Genomic DNA, 19,899 nt, shown 5'->3' on the forward strand with positions numbered 1-19,899 from the left:
ACACCACTACGAAAATTACTTATTTTTATTTACTCATTGACAATTTCTATATGTCTCAGTATTCTCTACTCATCATCACATACACGAGTCCTTCATGAAGGTCGTGCGCACTGTATTCATAAGCAATTCAAGGATAGGTTGAATTTAACTCAAGTACTTAGAAGTGTAGTTTTACTTAAATATTTGTACCCTAGATATTTTGGACATTTGAACTCCAAGAGGTTAAAGCCTTGTTTGGTAAATAGCTTTTTGGAAAGCTTTTAACTTATTGAGCACTATTAGAGGTTTGACCATTATAAGAGAAATTTGAAATTAGTTTATTGAACAAGTAGCTTTTTGAGTATTAAATACACTAAAACACTTAAAAATTAACAGCTATATTTACCAAACACTTTTATACAATAAGCTATTTACAACCAGCTAGTCAAATCAGCTAATATAACTAGCTAGCCAAACCAATTAATATAATTAGTTATAGCAATCAGCTAACAACTAAATACTAAACAAGGCCTAAATCCAAGTCCAGTCCAAACAAATTTTGAACTCGGTTATTTGAGTTCGAATCTGATCCAAACTTTTTCTAGCCCAATCCAATCTGATAAGTTTAGGTCCGATTGGACTTTAGACTTTTTCCTGTTCACTTATAACCCTAATTAATTGCTAGTGTTTTTCCTTTTAAGTTGTAGGGTAGATTTGTATTATGTCTCCCTACATCAGTAACATTTCTGAGTCTCAAAATCCTCTTCTTCAGAGAAGTTAAGTTCATTGGAATTAGCTCCAGTCATTTTACTGGATATTACGAGCATAATCCGAATGATTGCAATTTAATATTATTTTGGCTGGGTGTCTTGTTTGAAGAATTGGTATGGACGGTTGTAATTAGGATGGTGGTGATCTTCACCTTGCTAATGCCTTGCTCAACTGTTGTGCGATTATAAAAAAGCCAAGACATGCCTGGAATCCTCGGTACCAGAAAGCGGATGCAGAAACCAAGCAGCAAAAAATGGAGGCAGCAGCATCATTTTGTATCAATCAAAATAATTTATTTGATCATGTCTCAAGTGATCTAGTCAAAAACAACAAATATATTTCAAAAAAAGTTCTACTAGTAAATTATTAGACCTCTGTAGATACTTTTTTTTCCCCTCTAAATAGCACACTTACAAGAAGATATAGTTCTACTTGTTTAGTACAAACCAAAGCCTTTTTTTTAACTATTTTACAGAAACTTATTTATCAAAAGAGATACTAATTACAAGATAATTATTGCTACCTTTATCCATTACCGGAGTTGATCCCTCCCCGCCCCAAACTTTCGGATCCCTCCATTTTCTGCCCTATAATCTTCCCTGGGGAACAAAAAAAAGGACAAATATATGATCTAATTACTATAGGAAGTTCTAAAATGCTGGGAACTTTCAGGCATGAGAAAGCATAGCTAACACAACAGTTTCACCATGCCTGGGTGAAATCCCTTGTAAAAAAACCTAGACTCTCCCAACAGGGGAATGGGGTGGATATGCGACATAACTTGCAGGAGCTTCTCCTTGATTTGATGCCTTTGTTCGCATAGCAACCTCAAAAAGGCCTGCCTCATTACTGATTTTTTCAACAATGCTGCTCGGTTCTGAGATCTCAGGAGGTCTTCTACTGTCTATAAATGATATAGAGATAGCAAATGCTTGTAGAAGTGAGAGTGATGAACTGAATTCCACCGAGTATATTCTTTCCTTGAATGGCGCCAAACTCAATACCGGCTGGTTATCTTGCCCCTGTAAAACAATGTTTCAACTAACAAGTTAATGCTCACTTTATCTCCAAAAATTTAAAAAGAAAAGGCTAATGCTCACTTCATCCATAAGGGAAAAAGGAAATTTTTTTAAGATGAATAAAAGTTCAGAATGCAAACACAGAAGTACACAAATCAATAAGGATCCTGCTGCTGCCATGGTAACGGGGTTGGTGCTACACAAGTAACACAACCATACCCCCTAAATGATCCAGGCTGCTTTTAAAAGACCCTTAAAGAATTGGCAGTCATAAGAAAATCGTGCAAATGATCATATTAAACTATGATTAGAAGGTCATATACAGTGTGCAAAAGACGGAGTGAAAGGCAGGAAAATAGTTACCTGGGAGAAAATTTGAAACTTGTCCTTGTTCAGCAACATTCCAGAACCCGTTTTCCTTTCGAATTCTTTATGATTTGTGTGCACTCTCAGCTGACAACCCAAATCCCATCCACCACAATCACATGATCCGCCAGACCTCCATCTTTCAGCTAGCGTTGATATTTCTCCTTTACTAGGTACAGTATGAACACCACCTGGAAGGATGACTGTTGTTCTTAAGTTCAGACTTAAATGCGATTGCTGACGCTGTAGATTATCACTGGAGTCAGCAGATCTCATCTCCTGCAAATTCTCTCTGGAATCTTGTAACAAGTCTAGCCAGTTATAGCTTGACTGGTCATCTTCACTATCATCTTCAGTGATGATTTGTGGAAGCTTCACAACAATGGCTGCCAGCTCATTAGTTGGATGGAAGTCAGTAGCATACTGATCACCATGCCCAACATCCACCGCAAACAGATCAAACTCTCTGGTGATATTATTACCCGCACGGCCAAACTTGGTAAAGGAAACCGAGGAATCTGAGACCTTCATTTGTGCCACAATATTTGGAACATAACCATGACCATCGCCTTTCCCTCCTTGATTAAACCAATTCCCACTCCTTTTCTTAACTTCACGGATGGTAAAGAAAGTGTAAGTCCAGCTATGATGACCTTTTCCTGGAACACTAGACTTCCTTACAGTGGCAGCTAAAATGTTGCTTTCATTGTCGATGGCGAAAGTAAACAGAGGAAGCCCATTCTTAAATGATACCTGCAGAAGAGCTTGAAATGATGACGAGCTATTTGAATTATGATGGGCATCACTAGAACCCATTTTATTACCACTGGAATGCCTTGATGGCTCAGAGCTGTTTGACGCTCTGGGCTTGAGAAGGGGATCAAGCAGCCTTCTTAAAGGACTAGACCTACCTCTACTACTATCAGTAGACAACTTATCACTGCAAAAATTATCAATTGATACAGAAGCAACCACCGCCTCTGACCCAGATTTGGCAACAGTTTCTTTTGAACTTGACCGAAGGGGTGAGTTATCTCTGGAACCGGAACTCTTAATCATCTTTCCCATTGCAAAACTTAATCTGCGAATCGGAGATGGGTTTCTTGCTTTCGGAATGGACTCTGAGCCTTTTCTTGTGTCCAACTCTGGAAAAGCCTTGACTGCAATTGCACTCCTAGACCCAGCGACTGGCTTCTTCTCCTCTGCACTCCTGCTCCTGGATGGGCTGCTAAGCATCCTAGCAGGAAACGATAGCATATGTGATGCTTGTGGGGCACCTTTGACCCCTTGTGCATTGTTCTTGGATGAACTGTCAGCTACCTTAGCAGAATGAAGTGATATATTTGACTGTTGAGAAGGCCTTTTGACCCCATCTGGAGACTTGGAACAAGATTTAGATGGCTCAGACTGCTTTCTGTGGTCATCTTTAGAAGGAGGTCGGGCCCCAAGATTGTTTCCACCTAAAATGCTCCTCTGACATGGCTCTACTGACAATCGACCATCCACGGTAAAATTAGACATGGCAGTCAAACTAGAGCATCTATGTTCCGATGGATCCCTAGGCATGCCAACAACCCCTGAATTCTCCCTTCCGGAGCATTCTTGATTAGTAGCACTCAACTTCGTTTCTTGTGACCTTATGGTTTCTTTGGCAGATTCCATAATTTGAATCTTTGTTTTTCCTTTCCAAGGCGCCCCAACCTCATACTTATTGAAGTTTTGTCGTTTTCCGATTTCGGAGACAGATTTCAAGTCAGGCTTTTGCCTTTTACTCGGTTGTACAGCTTGTACTGCTCCAAAAACCCTTTGTTGTCTGCTCAAATTGTTGCCAACCGTATCAGTTGAATCTTGGAATTTCTGGGTATTTCCACCATAAACCTCGACATCTGGCGAAGGCCTCCCCCTGCATATACCTTATGGGGATGAGATTGAGGCACAGGAGGTTGCATCCTTTGACGAGCTGGAGAGCAGCTGTGACCTCTTCCAGAAGAAGATTTAGCATCTCCAACATGGTTTTCCTTTGGTGAAGCTTCCAGTGGAGATTCAAGTGAGAGACGGTGCAACCTTTGGCGAGCAGGGGAGCAGCTCTGACCTTTGCTAGAATGGGTTGATGAGCCATCTGTTGAAAAAAGAGAGGTGGTGCTACTAGATGGAGAACACCCACTATGCTTTGTCGGCATCTGTTTTTGGCTATACCGCCATTTTTCTAGGCGCCTCCAGTCAAGAACACCAACATTCAGTCCTTTCTCCTGAAAATTCTTTCCTTTCTCCAAATAACTTGGTAAATTTGACATGTATCTGACCAGTTCGTCCTCTTTAGAGATCCTTTTATCTAATACCTGACTTTGTTGGCTACCTACATACCTAGGCAAGGAATCATCTGGATTTCTAGTAATCTCATGATGGAAATCAGCATATGACAATTTGTGTTTGTCAGACAACAATATATCTCGCAACTTTGTACCTTGACGAGTACGAGGAGCAAAATTAGTCTCTGGAGACGTCGTGCATCTCCAATCCCTAGAAATATTCCTAGTATTACCAAGATGGTCCATAAAACATACACGTCAGCACAAGTCAGATCCACTTAACAAGAAGTACATCATTCGGTAATGTCCACCAATCAGTCCCACATTCTGCCATTGTTCTCAGCTGCACACTGACATCTACAAAAGCAAAATACATGAGCAAAGGCATAGGTGAAACCATCTAGATTAAGATAAATATTACTAAGAAGGGCAATTCAAAACTGTACAATTCAAAATTACACAATTAGAAATTACGAGTACTATCTAAATGGTATAGCAAACATTAACAGTTACTACTCTGTACTTGAAATCAGCTATGACAAAAGAATTAGGTAATAAGCACCTTCTCAAGAGTCAATACTAAGATACAATACAAAGATGCTTTCCCATTGCTCAAGTAATTTCCTGAGCCATACCACAATTCGAGTTATTTATCAGCTACAGCTGAATCAGCTTCTGAAAGAGCTTAAGTTCACTTTTAATACACCACACCACACTATAAGCATATTGCGAAATATTTCATACTCCTTCAGTTACCTTCCAAATTCCTTGGTCACAAACATTAAACATACTCACCAACCCCTTTTCATACTAAACACTGCAATCAAAGGCCATAATCTCTTCATTTCTACACACTCGGAACCACGAAATCATCACACTCCGGATGAAGATGTACTATCCTCGAGTACATTATACGAGCCAACAATAGAAATTACTCAACTTTCTCAATTTTCCACTTCACTGACTCTCACCATGAAAATGCCCACATATATCTTTAACATCATCATTATAACAAATTGACCAATTCATCATAAAATTGCTAAAGATTAGCAAAAAGTTAACAAGTGACTTGGTAAAACCATACCTGAAAGGCTGAAAGTACACAAATACCCACCAATACAAACACAAACACAAAGACAAAAAAAATGGACCTGAAGCATAGAAAACGTGTGGTCCATTCAAACTGATGATGATAAACTCATAATTAAAATTAAAGCAAACTTCTTTTTTTTTTTTTTTTTTTGGGAAACATGTACAAAATGACAAAGATCTCCTTGCCCCTAATTTGATCTTAGCTACCTAAAATCCACTATCATTTTCTCAATTTTAAAATCCCAATTAATCAAGAAGCACAAATTATTAAAGGGAGCAAAAAAAAAAAAAGTTGGAAAAAGAGAATATATGAGATATAATTAGAAACTACAACTCTATATGACTATATCCTATATAGCAATAACTACTGCAATTATTGTAAAATCATAGGGAAAAAAGAAGCTTCATTTTCTAGATTCCAATTTTAATGCATCAATGCAATTAATATTACATCAATTGCTACCAAAACGTGGAAATCTATCAATGTTCCAAGTGTCATAAATCTTTCCGAGCAATAGACTGGATTCAACCGCAAGAGCAACTAAGCTAGTCGACAACCCGAGTTTCTGATGTCATAATTGTAACTTAGTAATGAAATAATTAGGTTGGTCTAATAAATTAAGTTTACTAAATCAATTAATAAATCTATCACCGAAAAAAATGAACGGTTTAAAACAGAATCTAAAACAAACTCGCATATTTCCTGCCATTATTCAAGGAAACTGAAATAACGCCTAATTTTTCCCAGATTAAAGAACTTGAGCACCACAAAGAACAAAATAAAAATGCAAAAAAAAGTTACAAATAACAGCATAAAAAAAGAAAAAAAAGAAAATCAAGAACCTGAGTGAGAAACTTGAAATGCAGCAACACTTGAAGAAAAAATAGGGAAAAATGGCAGAAAATGAGGTGTCGGCAAAGTAGGAAGAAAAGAGGAGAGAGAAAATAAAAAATGGGAGAAGGAAAAGCTGGGAAAGTGTGATCCAAATGCAGCAGTAAACTGACAATGGAGGAGAGAGAAAATGAGTGAGTAAAGTGAGTGAGATGTGAGAGAGAAGAAGAGGAAGAAGAAGAAGAAGAAGAAGAGAGAATATGAGGAAGTTGAGAATATCGGTTTTACTTTTTTATATTTTTACTGGACTTTACTTTTTTCTTTTTTCTTTTTTCTTTTTTTGGTGTTGAGATTATTAGTGTACTGAGAGGAAGAGAGATCGGACGGTGGAGAAATGGAGAGAGAGAGAGATCGGACGATGGAGAAAAGGAGAGAGAGAGAAGCGGAAAGGTTGTATCAAAGGAAGGCGCGGGGTTTGCGTTATGGGACCCCATTTTATCGACCTCTTGGGGATCACTTTCTTTTTCTTTTTTTTTCTTTTATTTTTTTTAACTTGAGTTTGTTTGCGTTGTTTTATTTTGAAGAAACAATGTATATACTCTGATAAAAGTGTGTGTTTTATGCGTCTGATTACTAATCTAAAACCTATTTGAATTTATTAGATATTTATTAAAATTTATTTTAGTTGTAATTTGTAATTAAATTTTTTCTGAACATAACTTATTATACTTAAAATAAGTAAAAATGTGGTTACAGGCCCTAAGTTTAAATAAGAGAATAAGTTAATTAAGTTGTACTCCGTAGTAAGGAATTCAGGATCACCTAAATTCAATTACAAATTTTATTAAAATCTAATAAGATTGGATGAAATAAGAAAAAAATTAGCGAGTGAATAACATGAAAATACAAAAACCATACAATTTCAACTCCTCAATCCTCCCTACCATCAATTACACTCCCTCTAGCCTCTGTCCCAATAAGACTACCTCAAAAGCCTATTTCATCACCTTTAATAATTGGTTTTTTTAAAGTATGTAAGTTGGGAATAATTGAAGAGATAGAGAGACAAAGTGTTGGAAATTAATGTTAAAAATACAAAAAAAATAAGAAAAGGAATAAGATAACAACTCATCAATAAGAGAGTAATAATGTCACAAAGTACAATATTAAGGAGGCATTGTATCTTAGTTTACCCAAAATGAAAAAGAGGCATTATATTATGAGACAGGGGGAATATAAAACATGTAAATTATACTAGTAAATATTGTATCAATATGGGACAATTGTAAAGGGAGGGATGGTGAAGAATATGTTCAACTCTACAATGAAACCTTAATTTTTGTTTTCTTGTCACAATGATATTGTCATGCTTAGCTATAATTGGCTATACTAATGGCCTAATAGGACTAGTGTAACGCAAAAATGGTGTGATTGACAAATCAAGAGGTAATGGATCGATGGGCTTGGTGGTGGGGCCAGAATATGCGATTTTGTGGAGATTTAACTCGGTGGGAAGGTTAGATTGATTATTTTACAGTCTATCCTTGTCTTTTCTTTCGTCGATCTTTTCCCATTTTCTCCCTGCTCTTATTATTGGATTTTGTCGTTCTTACTTAGCTATACTTGTGTGCTTAATTAGACTAATCATATTTAGCTAGCTTTAGTCAATGACAACCATTTCGTGCCAAATTGCCTATTAATTTACCTACTCTTAAGTTTATCGTCTGTTTTCATTGATGTTGATTTTGTTTTTTTGTTCTTGTTAGTAGGCTAATTAAGTGCATGTAATAATCGTATAATCAAACTTTTGTGTTACTATATGTACTTGCACGAAAATTCACAACAATGCAAGTAAGTACTTCAGTGTTAGGCTTTAGCCACTAGTTAATGATGCTACATGCATTATTTTGAAATAAAAGTTGTCAAATTTTCTTGGAGAAGATAACTGATAACATATCTAGTTACGGACTTGCGGTCCTTATGGAGTATAAATCATGGTCTTGGACTATAATGCTATAACACCCTAGATAATAAAGTCTCCATAAATGATATATACAAGATTACAAGTCTTATTGCTTCCTAAGCTAAAATCACTGAAAATGATGTACCAAGCAATTTACTCTCATAATGATATAGGTGTTGTATTTTTAAGTGTTTATAGGTGATCGAATTTAAAGTTGGCTTTGCAAGAGTATATATGTAAGACATTGGATAAAAGAGAAGTAAACGAAGGAAAAGATCATAGTTAGAGAGTATATGAGAAAAAAATCTTTATTCTAATAGCCGACTCAATTTTGAAATTAGGATTCTAATATTTAATATTATTACTTTAATATATAAAATCGAGTCAAATCCATAATGAAGAGGAACTAAAAAATAGCGTGACGGATGTTACACAAAGTATCTAACAAGAGGGAATGGCGGTGCATGGAGAGCACATGGAGTATTGACGTTAACAAGTAACAACAACTCTAAAAACAATGCGATTCTTAGTCCTCTTCGTTTGACAGGATCTAGGATCATACATCATGTATGTACCCTAAAATCATATGCTTTTTGAAAGAAAGCAAAAGATATGAAATGATATTAGGATATACACTTTGACCCTTTTAAAAAGCTGGATCCCATTAAACTAAAGGAATACCCTTAAAGTAGTGATTCAAATTATTAAGTAAACAGCCAAAAGTTGTAAATTAGGACATCCTTTTTAACGTCGCCCTATGGATATACTTAATCAGTGGGAAAAAAATAAATAAAAAGATTAAAAAAGATACTTCTATTTATAGTGCTTCAATACTACTGTAACAAGACATAATTAACCACTCTTTCAAAAAATTTATCAATGTTTATGTGAATATAAGTAATTCAACCCACGTGTTATGCATAATTGGGAGATACTACTTTTTATTTTTGTTGGCCATGCATATTGACTACCAAGTATTTTGTGGTGAAAGGTTAAAGTATATACAGTAATTGGATCATGATGGAAAAAAAATATCATCCTTATTTGGTTGAATTTTCTTTCTACCTATAATGCCATAACTTGCATTGGTTTTTGGTAAGAGAATTTCTACATTGATCTCACTTATGCAATATACAAGTACATTAAGTTTGCCGATGACTTGTGAGTTATGAACTTATAATCGAGTCAATTCACAATAAATATATATATATATATATATATATATATATATATATTTTGTTGTACGTATAGATTGAAAGCCACATGAACAACTGATCTACTATTTTGATTTTATATACGCTAGTGCTATTTAAGAAGAAAAAAATTAAAAAAAATTAAAGACGTATGAAGTATTATTCATTTAACTAATATATATATATATATATATATATATATATATATTACTCCCTCCGTCCCAAATTACTCGCAACGTTTTGACTTTTTGTACTATTCACACATCTTACTTTGACCATCTTTTTTAGCTATTATATGAAAGCCAATGTAGTCAAGTAAGATATTGTTGGGTCTATTTTAATGTATAGTCTCTTAATATAAACTTTTTATAACTTTTATAAATATATAATAAAATATATCGACGGTCAAACATGTGCATCGGCAAGCGTGTCCAGTCAAAATATTGCAAGTAAAGTGGGACAAAGAGAGTATTCATTTATTTTTCATGTTTCTTTTCTTACAAATTCGATCGAGAGCACATATAACATAGACTATATAGTGTAATAGTGTTCCTGAAAGTATGATTAAGGTCATGTTTGGCAAAAGTAGCGGTAGCGGGTAGCTTTTAGCGGTCGAGTAGCGGGTAGCTATTAAGATAGCGAGTAACTGTCAATTAGTAATGGGTAGAGGTTAGCTGTCAAGGTAACGGTTGATAGTATGAGTGTTTGGAAAAAGTAGTGGTTGCAATACTAAAATATATCAAAATTCATATAAATATTAATTAAAAAGTAATAAAAATTTGTCAAACGCTACTCGCTTCTTCTAAACGCTACTATTTTTAACGTTTGAGAAAAGTTACCTAAACGCTACCTCTATCGCTAACCGCTACTAGAATCATTTCTTTGTCAAACACTCTCAAATTTTTTCTAGTAGTGTTTTGACTAGTCAAAACGCTAATCGATACCTAAAACGCTACCATCAAACAGGGCCTAAAAAGAAAACAATGCCAAGTAATCAACTAAAAGCTACTTGTAGGACTGTAGGAGTAGACGAGTAGTTGCATCATTATCAATAATAATAATAATAATAATAATAATAATAATAGGGATGGTTTGGTCTCCTTTGTTTGCATCTTTTGGGCAGTTTGGCTTGCGCATAACCACAAGATTTTCAGACACGCAGTGTTGTGTTCTAGCACGATTTTCCATTTGGTGCAGGAATGGTTTTCTAGAAGTGTCTCAGCTCAAGGGTTCAGGGTCTTTATTCGCTCGTTGGGAAGACCTTCTCCCCATTCTTTGGTAGCTTTTGATTCTTGCTATCTGCAGGGTGAACCCTCTTCTACTTTTGATGTCTGCATTATTTTTTATGGGGCTTGGAGTGCTGGGGATCTTAGCGCGGGAGCAGGTTGGATTTTTAGGGATTTTTTTTTTTCAGAATGGGTGGCTGCTCGAGGGCTTGTTACTCTTCTTCGGCTCTTCAGTCTAAGTTACAGGTTGTTTGTGGGCTCTTTGGGCTGCTGATCGCCGAGGTTTTCGTCGTCTTCTTATCTACTCCAACTGTTCGAATCTCTTTTCTCTTATGAGGGATGGTCGTGATGGCGAAATTTCTTGCTTCTGGTTGATTCAAGATATTCGGCTTTCTCTCTTGCGGTTCTCTGTCTGCAAGCTTCGCAAGGTTCCTCATCAGTGGGTTGCTCCGGCTCACTGGTTGGCTGTTCACGCTCGTCATCACCAATTGCTTTGCTGGTCCTTTTAGCTTTTTTTGTGTGTTTTTCTTTATTAGGGCTTCTTGTCAAAAAAAAAAAAAAAGAAAGTAAATAATAATAATAGTAATAATAATGAAATAAATAAATAAATAATTAAGGTGGCTGCCTGCTACGACAATGTGTCAATGTGTACACTTGAAAATAAAATGGCACGCACAGACTACTTTTCTAATGCATGAACTATAAAATTACGTAGTATGTGTGTTAAATCATAAATGTGTTCAATTCTTCGTGGCTTACGCACGGGATGCTTTTTTTGGCTATACTTTACAAGATATACTCTTCCATTAATTTATAAGATTATTATTCTGATTTTGTTTTTGTTTATGATAATAATAATAATACATAATTAAGAAACTTATGAGACAAGTTTATTCACAATTATTCTCTAATCACGTTTAAGCAGTACTATAATGTCTATTCTATGATCAATGAAGCGTCTTACTCCTTTCCTAACAAATCATTTTTGACTAATTGATTGTGCCATGATATTATTATCACCTACCATTTCACATTTATTATGTATGTCCAACCACCAATTTTAGAACTATATGACCCTTTTTCTATTTTGTCCTTTTTAATTTTAATTATGATTTGTTTAATGAAATTTTGTCATGTGATAGTTGTGGTTATCTGACCATGATATGACATAAAGATGTCTTATCCTAATAAAATGAAACTTAATGCAATATATTTACAATTACATACAACTACTTCACATTAACCCATGTTAATAAAGATCAGATGATTAAGAGTAATTGGCTAAAAAAGCCGTTTTAAGCCTATATATGATTGGCCTGGGCCGAAATTTTCATACCTAAAGTTTGCTGAAATTGAGTTTGGTTGAGCAGGCTTTGGCCCAAACGGGCCTAGGATTGATGCTTAAAACCTGAAAATTTTACTCCAAAATCAGAACAACTTGAGTTGAGTTTAACGCCTTAACTTTTGGCCGTTGCAAAACCTCTATCCAAACCCATCATTTTGAAGGTTAGATGGAGTGATGTTTGATCAACCATCAACTTAAATATTAAGGTTTTTTGACATAGGGGAGTATCTAACTATCTATCACTTGGATGTAATTAAACTACCAACTACATTACTTGCATCTTTGCAAGGTCAACAGTTTACAGTTACTACAGTTTACTACAATAAGCAACTGAAAAATGGAAATGCAATAACTTGACATAGACAACGTTAGCTAAGAAAATGAAAGGCTAATAAGGCAGTTTGTATTCAATATGGAAGGCTGCATTTGAGCATAGCAGGTAGCTGCCCCTCTATTTCTCGACAAATGCAATTGCTCCATTTCTTATCATTCTTCTGACTCATATTTAATGGACTTGTACTAGTAATACTTAATGCCTACTTCTACTTCTTCATTAATTAATTTCCTTTTTACGCCTTCAATTCTTTTGGTGTGGGACACTTGGGGTTTGGGGGGGTGTACTTGTACATGCTACTAAGGGTATGCATATTAAGGGGCGTCGGTTACATTTGGCATTGTTGATGATCGGTTACTTATTGTTCATTAAGTGGTTGTCTGATTAAACGTACGGTAATAATCTCTTTCACTTTCCACTAGACTGTAGTTGTAGAAGGGATTGGATCGGAGCTTTTAATAATTCTTCAAAAGAGAAAATTTACTTGGTTAAAAGTCAAGATGTGCTTTTTATGGGAATTTCGACTTATGTCAATTAGGTTTAATGATCAACAATCAACTAACCTTCCCTCATTATGTATTTATAAGATTAAACTCTAAACACCTAACTCGAACATAATGTATTTCCTCTTTTTTAGTAAGTTTGATTATCTATCATTGCTTTATTCAATTTTTGTCAAATCTCTTTTACGCAGTTTTACTCATTCCCTTTTTACTTTATCTAATTTTAACTTACATTCATCTGATTTTTACTTTATCCACAATTTTTTTATCCACTCACTTTTATTACCAAATTGATATAAAAACAAAAGATTACAATAAATAAGTTGAATTTTCTTAACAGGAGATATTTACTTTTTTAAAAAAATACATATATTTGTAGCCATAAATGAGTGAGCTAGGGAAAGTAGCAAAGTAAAACATAACATCAAAATACTAATTTTAGACATATAGTTTAGGGAGGGCTCAAACCTCTACATACTCGAATACTCCTGTAGTGGAAGGTGTCAATTCATAATTCGATTTGCCACCTTAATATTTTTGGGAACTTAAAGTCAAGAGGTGGTCCATGATCTGATATTGTTATTCATATTTCATAATAACGAGATTGGATTGGATCCAAAAATAAAATATGAAAATGAGATTCGATTTTCATTTTCATTGATAAGATTGGCCCCAATAATTTTGTCCGTGTAGATGGTTCGATCATGTGACTCTTTTTTTTTTTTTTTTTTGTTTTTTGGCCTTAGTTTGTAGTCAAATTTTTTGTAATTAAATGTACTTCGTATAAATGTTCATTCATACAAGAAATTTTTAATGCGATAGAATAGAATAGCAAGTGTGGAAAATAATAAAGGATGAGAAAAGGGAAGATAGGCAAATAAGTGAGTAAAGATGCTATAGTATAGAACTCATACTCGTTCAGTATAGTCCGGAGTAGTTTTCTTCTTGTGACTTTCTCTATTCTCAACCCATTAAAGATTGTTCTATTTTTTTTGTTCACAGTCTCTAAAACCACAATATGGACGTTAATATCTATAATTCCATGCGATTATTATTTTACATATGATTAGATATCCTAGAAATATACAATGGATCGGAACGGATCAAATGAACTTACATAGCTACATTACTAGCTATAGACGGACAAAGTTTCTAAGAATAAATGCAATGAAACAATTTTAAGAGACACAGATTGATAGGTAAGTGAGTGTTGGTTTAATCTGTTATACACCTTGGGTCTTCTTTCAAAGAGAGAATTAGATTTTGTGAGATTTTCAGCATGTAAGTGAGTGAGATGGGCCAATATAGTGGGCCTTGTTGATAGCAGCCCACTCTAAGAAGCCCATAGTGTTCACAACAATTGCGGTTGATTTGTTAAATGCTTTAAGCTACCAGAAACTCTTTAAATTCCATTAGCATATAATTTCCCCTTTAAATTCCTTCACATACATGATTAAGCGTGACATAAAATTGACCCGGCCCAAAAATAAAGCGTGATTAAGTAAAGATACTTACCATGAACAGGCATATTAAATCCACGTTCGTGAGGGTTATGCGTAGCTGTAATACCCAAGATAGAAGCAGCACAACTTGTCCTCAAACAAATCCCAGGAATGATCAATTGGTCAGCCACACTTTGAGCAAAATACATAACACATCATACATTATACACCGTATTTTTCCTCTCTTCCTTTCATTTTCATATTCCATCAATTCTTGTACACTTTTTTCAAATGGTTCTTTGTACATCTGATTAAGACTTCTTGTAAACCCAATAACACCTCCAACTTCATCCACCACGTTTGTTACCTCTAAGCCGCCAATGGGCATATAGGCAAATTATCACTATTTTTTAGAATTAACTATATAAATAAGACTAAATTTATCCGTATTTTTATATATTATTATGCTAAAAAAGTAGTTAAAATAAAAAGTTTAATTTTACCGACAAGTTTTTTTTTTTTTTTTTTTTTTTTTAGCAGAAATTTTACAGACAAGTAAAAATTAAAAGGAAATTAAAAACACAATTGAATGTATAAAATAAAGAAAAAAAGTACTCCACACTACATTATTTAGTATATTATTTAGCTTATACAACCATACAAGTATATTTTAACTTAGGTACATAATATGGTGATATGAGTTTTAAAAAGCTATGGATCCAGCCATATATAAAAATTTGCCATATATATTAGTTTAGTCTGTATACACCATATTAAAGTTAACTTAACCTCAAGCTAGTCGACCAGTCACTATATATCCGTGACTAATAACTACTTCTATATTGACATGTGTATATTTTGTCGAACAAGCCCATATATAGGGTACTTCAAACAATAAAGAAGCGGTTCAATAATCAGATCGAAAAAGTTTCTAGAAGGCTATTGCGATAAACTTGTCCTACCGTCTCTATCAATTTTGGATCCAAATTTCAGTAACAATGATGTGCATGTTACTCTGTACCGTACACTGCTTCACGTTCTAGAAGGGTTTTCATATCACCGAATGTCCTATTATGAATTTATGATCTATACGAAGTAGTATTATCACAACTTCACAAGGCCTCGATCCATACATTAGGGAGAAGTACGTACAACTTCCCTTTACGAAGTTATTACACATCTCGTAGTATGTTTTGTTAATCAATTTACTTTTACGAGCATAATTAATTATGCCTTCAACAAATTTGTATGAGTACTCTTTGACTATTATATCTATCTAAATTGTTTTATACCTATACCCGAATGTATATAATTATATTACAACCGTATGTATTCAAAATAATATAATCTAAATATTCTACAACGATTTAGCTGTTGGATTGTTATTAGTAAAAGTTGTGAATGATTTTCTGTACACATATTATTCCGCCTTTGTATGTCTCACTTGTATGTTACTCTTAGGTTTCTTACAAAATACTTCTACTATGTACAAGTATATCATATGCATACTTTTTTAAGAGGCATCGGACCTTCATAGATAATATTTAATTAAATGTTAGAGGCTAGGATCAAACAAAAATACGAAGTATTTATTTTCCTATAACCGAAGTACAAAAACGATAATTTTTTTTAGGTTTACATTGATATATGCCACATATATAGACAATATATTACTCATACTACATACTCTAAAAGTGGCTTAAACCTAGAGCTGTCAATTCGGATAAATGGGTCGGGCCAACTCAGGTCGGGTTAATGTCGTAACCTATGCGGGTCGGGTTCGGGTTGGGTCGTTCTTGAGTCGGGTCACGCATCTTATCGGGTTTAGGTCGAGTTATCATTAACAAGTCGGGTTACATTCGAGTCGGGTGAATAATAGGTCGGGTTTAATTCGGGTTAAAACAAGTTAGGGTCATTCTCAGGTTCGAGTCGGGTTCGGTTCAAGTCAATAATTTGCGGGTTATAATCAGGTCAGGTCATTTCCAAGTCGAGTCAATCTCGGGTTCAAGTCGAGTTTGGTTCAAGTCAATAATAATTTGCGGGTTACAATCAGGTCAGGTTATTTCCAGGTTGGGTCATGTTCGGGTTCGGGTCTCAAATATTGGGTTAATCTGGGTTTTTGGTTGATTTCAGGTCGGGTCATTTTTGGTTTCGGGTACATTTCTTGGGTCGATTTGTTAACAGTTCATATAATGATGTTTACATATAATCATTATCAATTTCTTCATTTATTGTAAGAGAAATAATTTCAGAGAAGTTTAAATTCGAGCTAATTAGTTCAAATAAGTTTACATATGATATACATAATAGTTCATATTAATTCCAGTAAGATAGATTTATTTTAGATTTTTAGAAGTTAAGTTCAAACCCTATTCATTCATTTTAGGGATAACAATTTCAGATAACATAAGTTCATATTCGAGACGACAACGTAACTATATAACTATACTTTGATCAATATTAATAAGGTGGTCTAAATTGAATTTAAGGTGATATGAAATCGGACCAGGTTAGGTCGGGTCAATAACAAGTCGTGTTGATTTCGGGTCGGGTTAGTAACAGATCGGGTTGAATTTCGGGTCGGGTTAATAATAGGTCGGGTAAAATTTGGGTCGGGTTAGTAACAGGTCGGGTTAAATTCGGGTCAACTTAGTAACTAGTCAGGTTAAATTCGGGTCAAGTTAGTAATAGGTCGGGTTAAATTTGGGTTTTAACGGGTTAACGGGTTTGGGTCAATCTCGGTTCATGTCGAGTTCGGTTCAGGTCAATAATTTACGGGTTATATTCAGGTCGAGTCATCTCCAGGTCGGTTCATGTTCGGGTTCGGGTCTCAAATATTCGGGTTAACTCGGGTCTAGGGTTGATTTAAGGTCGGGTCATATCGGGTTTGGGTCACCATTTTTTCAGGTTCAAACGGGTCGGTTAATAATCGAATTCAGGTCGATTTTTCGCGTCGAATCGGCTTTTGACAGCTCTACTTAAACCATAAACTAAAAGTAAAAAAAAAAAAAAAAAAAAACAAAAAAAAAAACAAGAGAGACATATGAGTGATACAAAGTGTATTTCGGATTTTCGGAGTATCTGATTGCTATATCAAATGATCTGAATACTCCATATTAATTTATTTATTTTATGATTAATACATCTAGTGATACTACTCATTAATGAGAGGTTGTTATTTTATGATTAATACATCTAGTGATACTACTCATTAATGAGAGGATGAAAAGCAGCATTATCACACACAATGGTAACTTATGCAAACGAAGGTATTGCAGCAAGGATTGTTAAATACATGGCATGTTTGACCACCTCCCTGGCACGTGACTACCTCTTCAATTATTTTGTTATTTTCTCCCTTTGATAATTCGGTTTCTTCTATCATCATCATCATCAGATTATTCATCGTCTCTTCTTTGACTTCTATCATTTCCAACGTTGACGCTGTCAAACAATAATATTTTATTAATAACCAATCATTCACGTAATTCGTGTGTGAAATGCATGCAGCTATATGTATACCGTATATACAGCTAAAATCCCACGATAACTATAAATTAATGTACGACATTCAGCTAAAATATTAATTACGATCGATTAAATATCAATTAATCTAATGTACGGATGTTATGTTATTGTATTGGTATTATTATACAATTTTATCTGAGTGATGTTATATATATACAAGTACAATAGAGTACTTTTGTTTATCAAATTTCAAGTGATTAGGAAAATTATCAATGGTGTAACAACTCAAAAGTAACAAAAACAAGTTAACAAAACAAATTAAGAAAAGATGATGAACCTGTTGCACTTAAGAAGAGTGCTCCAAGGAGGACTATCTTAAGGTAAGTGGAAGCACCTCTTTCCATTACTTGACTTCTATTTAAATTTTTTGAAGGCAATTATTGAATGAATTGATTTTACTATCCTCTTCACTATATCAGTATTTATAGTAGTGCTTTTCGAGCTTCCATCAAGTTTAAGAATTTTACATTTCTTAGCTTACTAAAAAATTATATTGCAAATTGCTTGTACTTTTTTTTTCATTCATTCTTTTTTTTTTTTTTTTAATATTTTTTTTACTATTAATATGTGAACGGTGGAACACTCTCAATTAAATATCACCAATTATGTTATGCATGCATGCAAATATGCAATGCCACCGTGAAAGGGCCCCTCGTCATTCAATTGTTTCGTCCGAAGTATAAATATAGCAATAAATATGATATATGCATCTTGATTTGTGGTCTATTCCACGTCCAACAAAAAAAAGGGCCTGTTTGGTGAATTAAATTAGGTTCTTGAGCTGAGTCACAGCCAGCGAGCCTAAATAATTTAAGCACAATATGATGCATCTTTCCAGAACTAAGATGGCTAACGCGCGTGATGCGCGCACATATATACCTAGTTATGTTCCGGAATCTCTTTTAATTTAGTCTTATATCGCAACTTTGAATTGAAGGATATAATTGTCCAAACACTATTTATAAGATTTTTCACAAACTTTTTAATTAAAATTTAAATAAAAAGATAGGGAAGAGAAGACAAAAAAAAAAATGTCACCAATGTGATTTGCAATGCATAAATGGGGGTGTATATATATATATATATATAAATAGACATTTTAAGTGATATAGTTAGCATAACACTATTTATAAGCGTTTAGTAGAGATAGACTATAACGTCTACAAGTGTGAGTGAATAAGTCGAGTCTATTCATTGCTTACGTTCAAGTCATTTAATTCCTAATTCAATTACAGGTATGACAGTTCTATCAAACTCAAAAATCCAACAACTATATAATTTTAATAGTATTTCATTTGCCTATTATAGTAACATTTTTGAGATTGAGCACATTTCAACAGAGAGAGACATGCAAATCAATTCTTGTAAAATTTTAATTTCAAAGCAATACTCCTAATGTTAAGTTAAAACCAATTTTAATTGGGTGTAAGATTTACAATCTAGTACTCCATTTTAATTGCTAAAATCAATTATAATTAATATTTTTTAATCGGATGGTGTAATTCAAAAATTAAAAGCCAACATCTCAGATCTCACAAGGTCACCGACTTTTTACAAAAAATATTTTTCATTTCAGGGGACAAGGCCATTATTAAATGACATTTTTTTAATAATTAAATGACATTACAAGTAAAATTAACACAAACTTCATCAAATAATTACTTAATAAGTCTTGAAATTACGACGTTGCTTTAAAAGTAAAATGGCAGATCCACGTCTTGCGAAATATGCCGGAAGTGGTAACCCCGTTCCATCTGTGAAAAAAATCTAAACCCTCAGTTTAAAAGGCAGTAATACTCTGTAACAAATGAAATGCGATTTCATTTTTTAAGTAGCACATTTATTTTAATTAACTCAATGCTTCTGCTACATATGCAAATATATACAGGTAAAGGATATGAGGAGTAAAAAAATTGGTGTCCATCACTTAAAGTACTACAGAGTATAATAGTTGGAAGACTATTCAATGGCTACAATAAATATGTAGCCATTGTAAT

The 19,899-nt window shown here is 34.1% G+C and overlaps 1 protein-coding gene across 1 annotated transcript; it reads right to left on the bottom strand.

Annotated features, from left to right (window-relative positions):
- Positions 1-1,088: 1,088 nt before the first annotated feature.
- On the bottom strand, positions 1,089-6,680 carry LOC110688595. The gene is made up of 4 exons (XM_021865361.1): positions 6,380-6,680; positions 3,958-4,801; positions 2,133-3,925; positions 1,089-1,772 (listed from the first exon to the last, which is right to left on the bottom strand). Exons 2-4 carry the CDS (start codon positions 4,688-4,690, stop codon positions 1,488-1,490), a joined length of 2,811 nt encoding a protein of 936 aa, XP_021721053.1. The 5' UTR covers positions 4,691-4,801; positions 6,380-6,680; the 3' UTR covers positions 1,089-1,487.
- Positions 6,681-19,899: the final 13,219 nt, after the last annotated feature.

The sequence above is a fragment of the Chenopodium quinoa genome, unplaced genomic scaffold (assembly GCF_001683475.1).
Source record: "Chenopodium quinoa cultivar QQ74 unplaced genomic scaffold, ASM168347v1, whole genome shotgun sequence".
Taxonomy (NCBI): domain Eukaryota; kingdom Viridiplantae; phylum Streptophyta; class Magnoliopsida; order Caryophyllales; family Amaranthaceae; genus Chenopodium; species Chenopodium quinoa.

What these genes read in the sequence shown, in the direction of transcription:
- LOC110688595 (XM_021865361.1), bottom strand. Translation starts at nt 4,690, where the DNA reads ATGGACCATCTTGGTAATACTAGGAATATTTCTAGGGATTGGAGATGC. An exon ending in ACTGATACGGTTGGCAACAA is followed by an intron (nt 3,926 to 3,957) that starts TTTGAGCAGACA and finishes TTTTTGGAGCAG; the next exon opens with TACAAGCTGTACAACCGAGT. An exon ending in AGTTTCAAATTTTCTCCCAG is followed by an intron (nt 1,773 to 2,132) that starts GTAACTATTTTC and finishes ATTGTTTTACAG; the next exon opens with GGGCAAGATAACCAGCCGGT.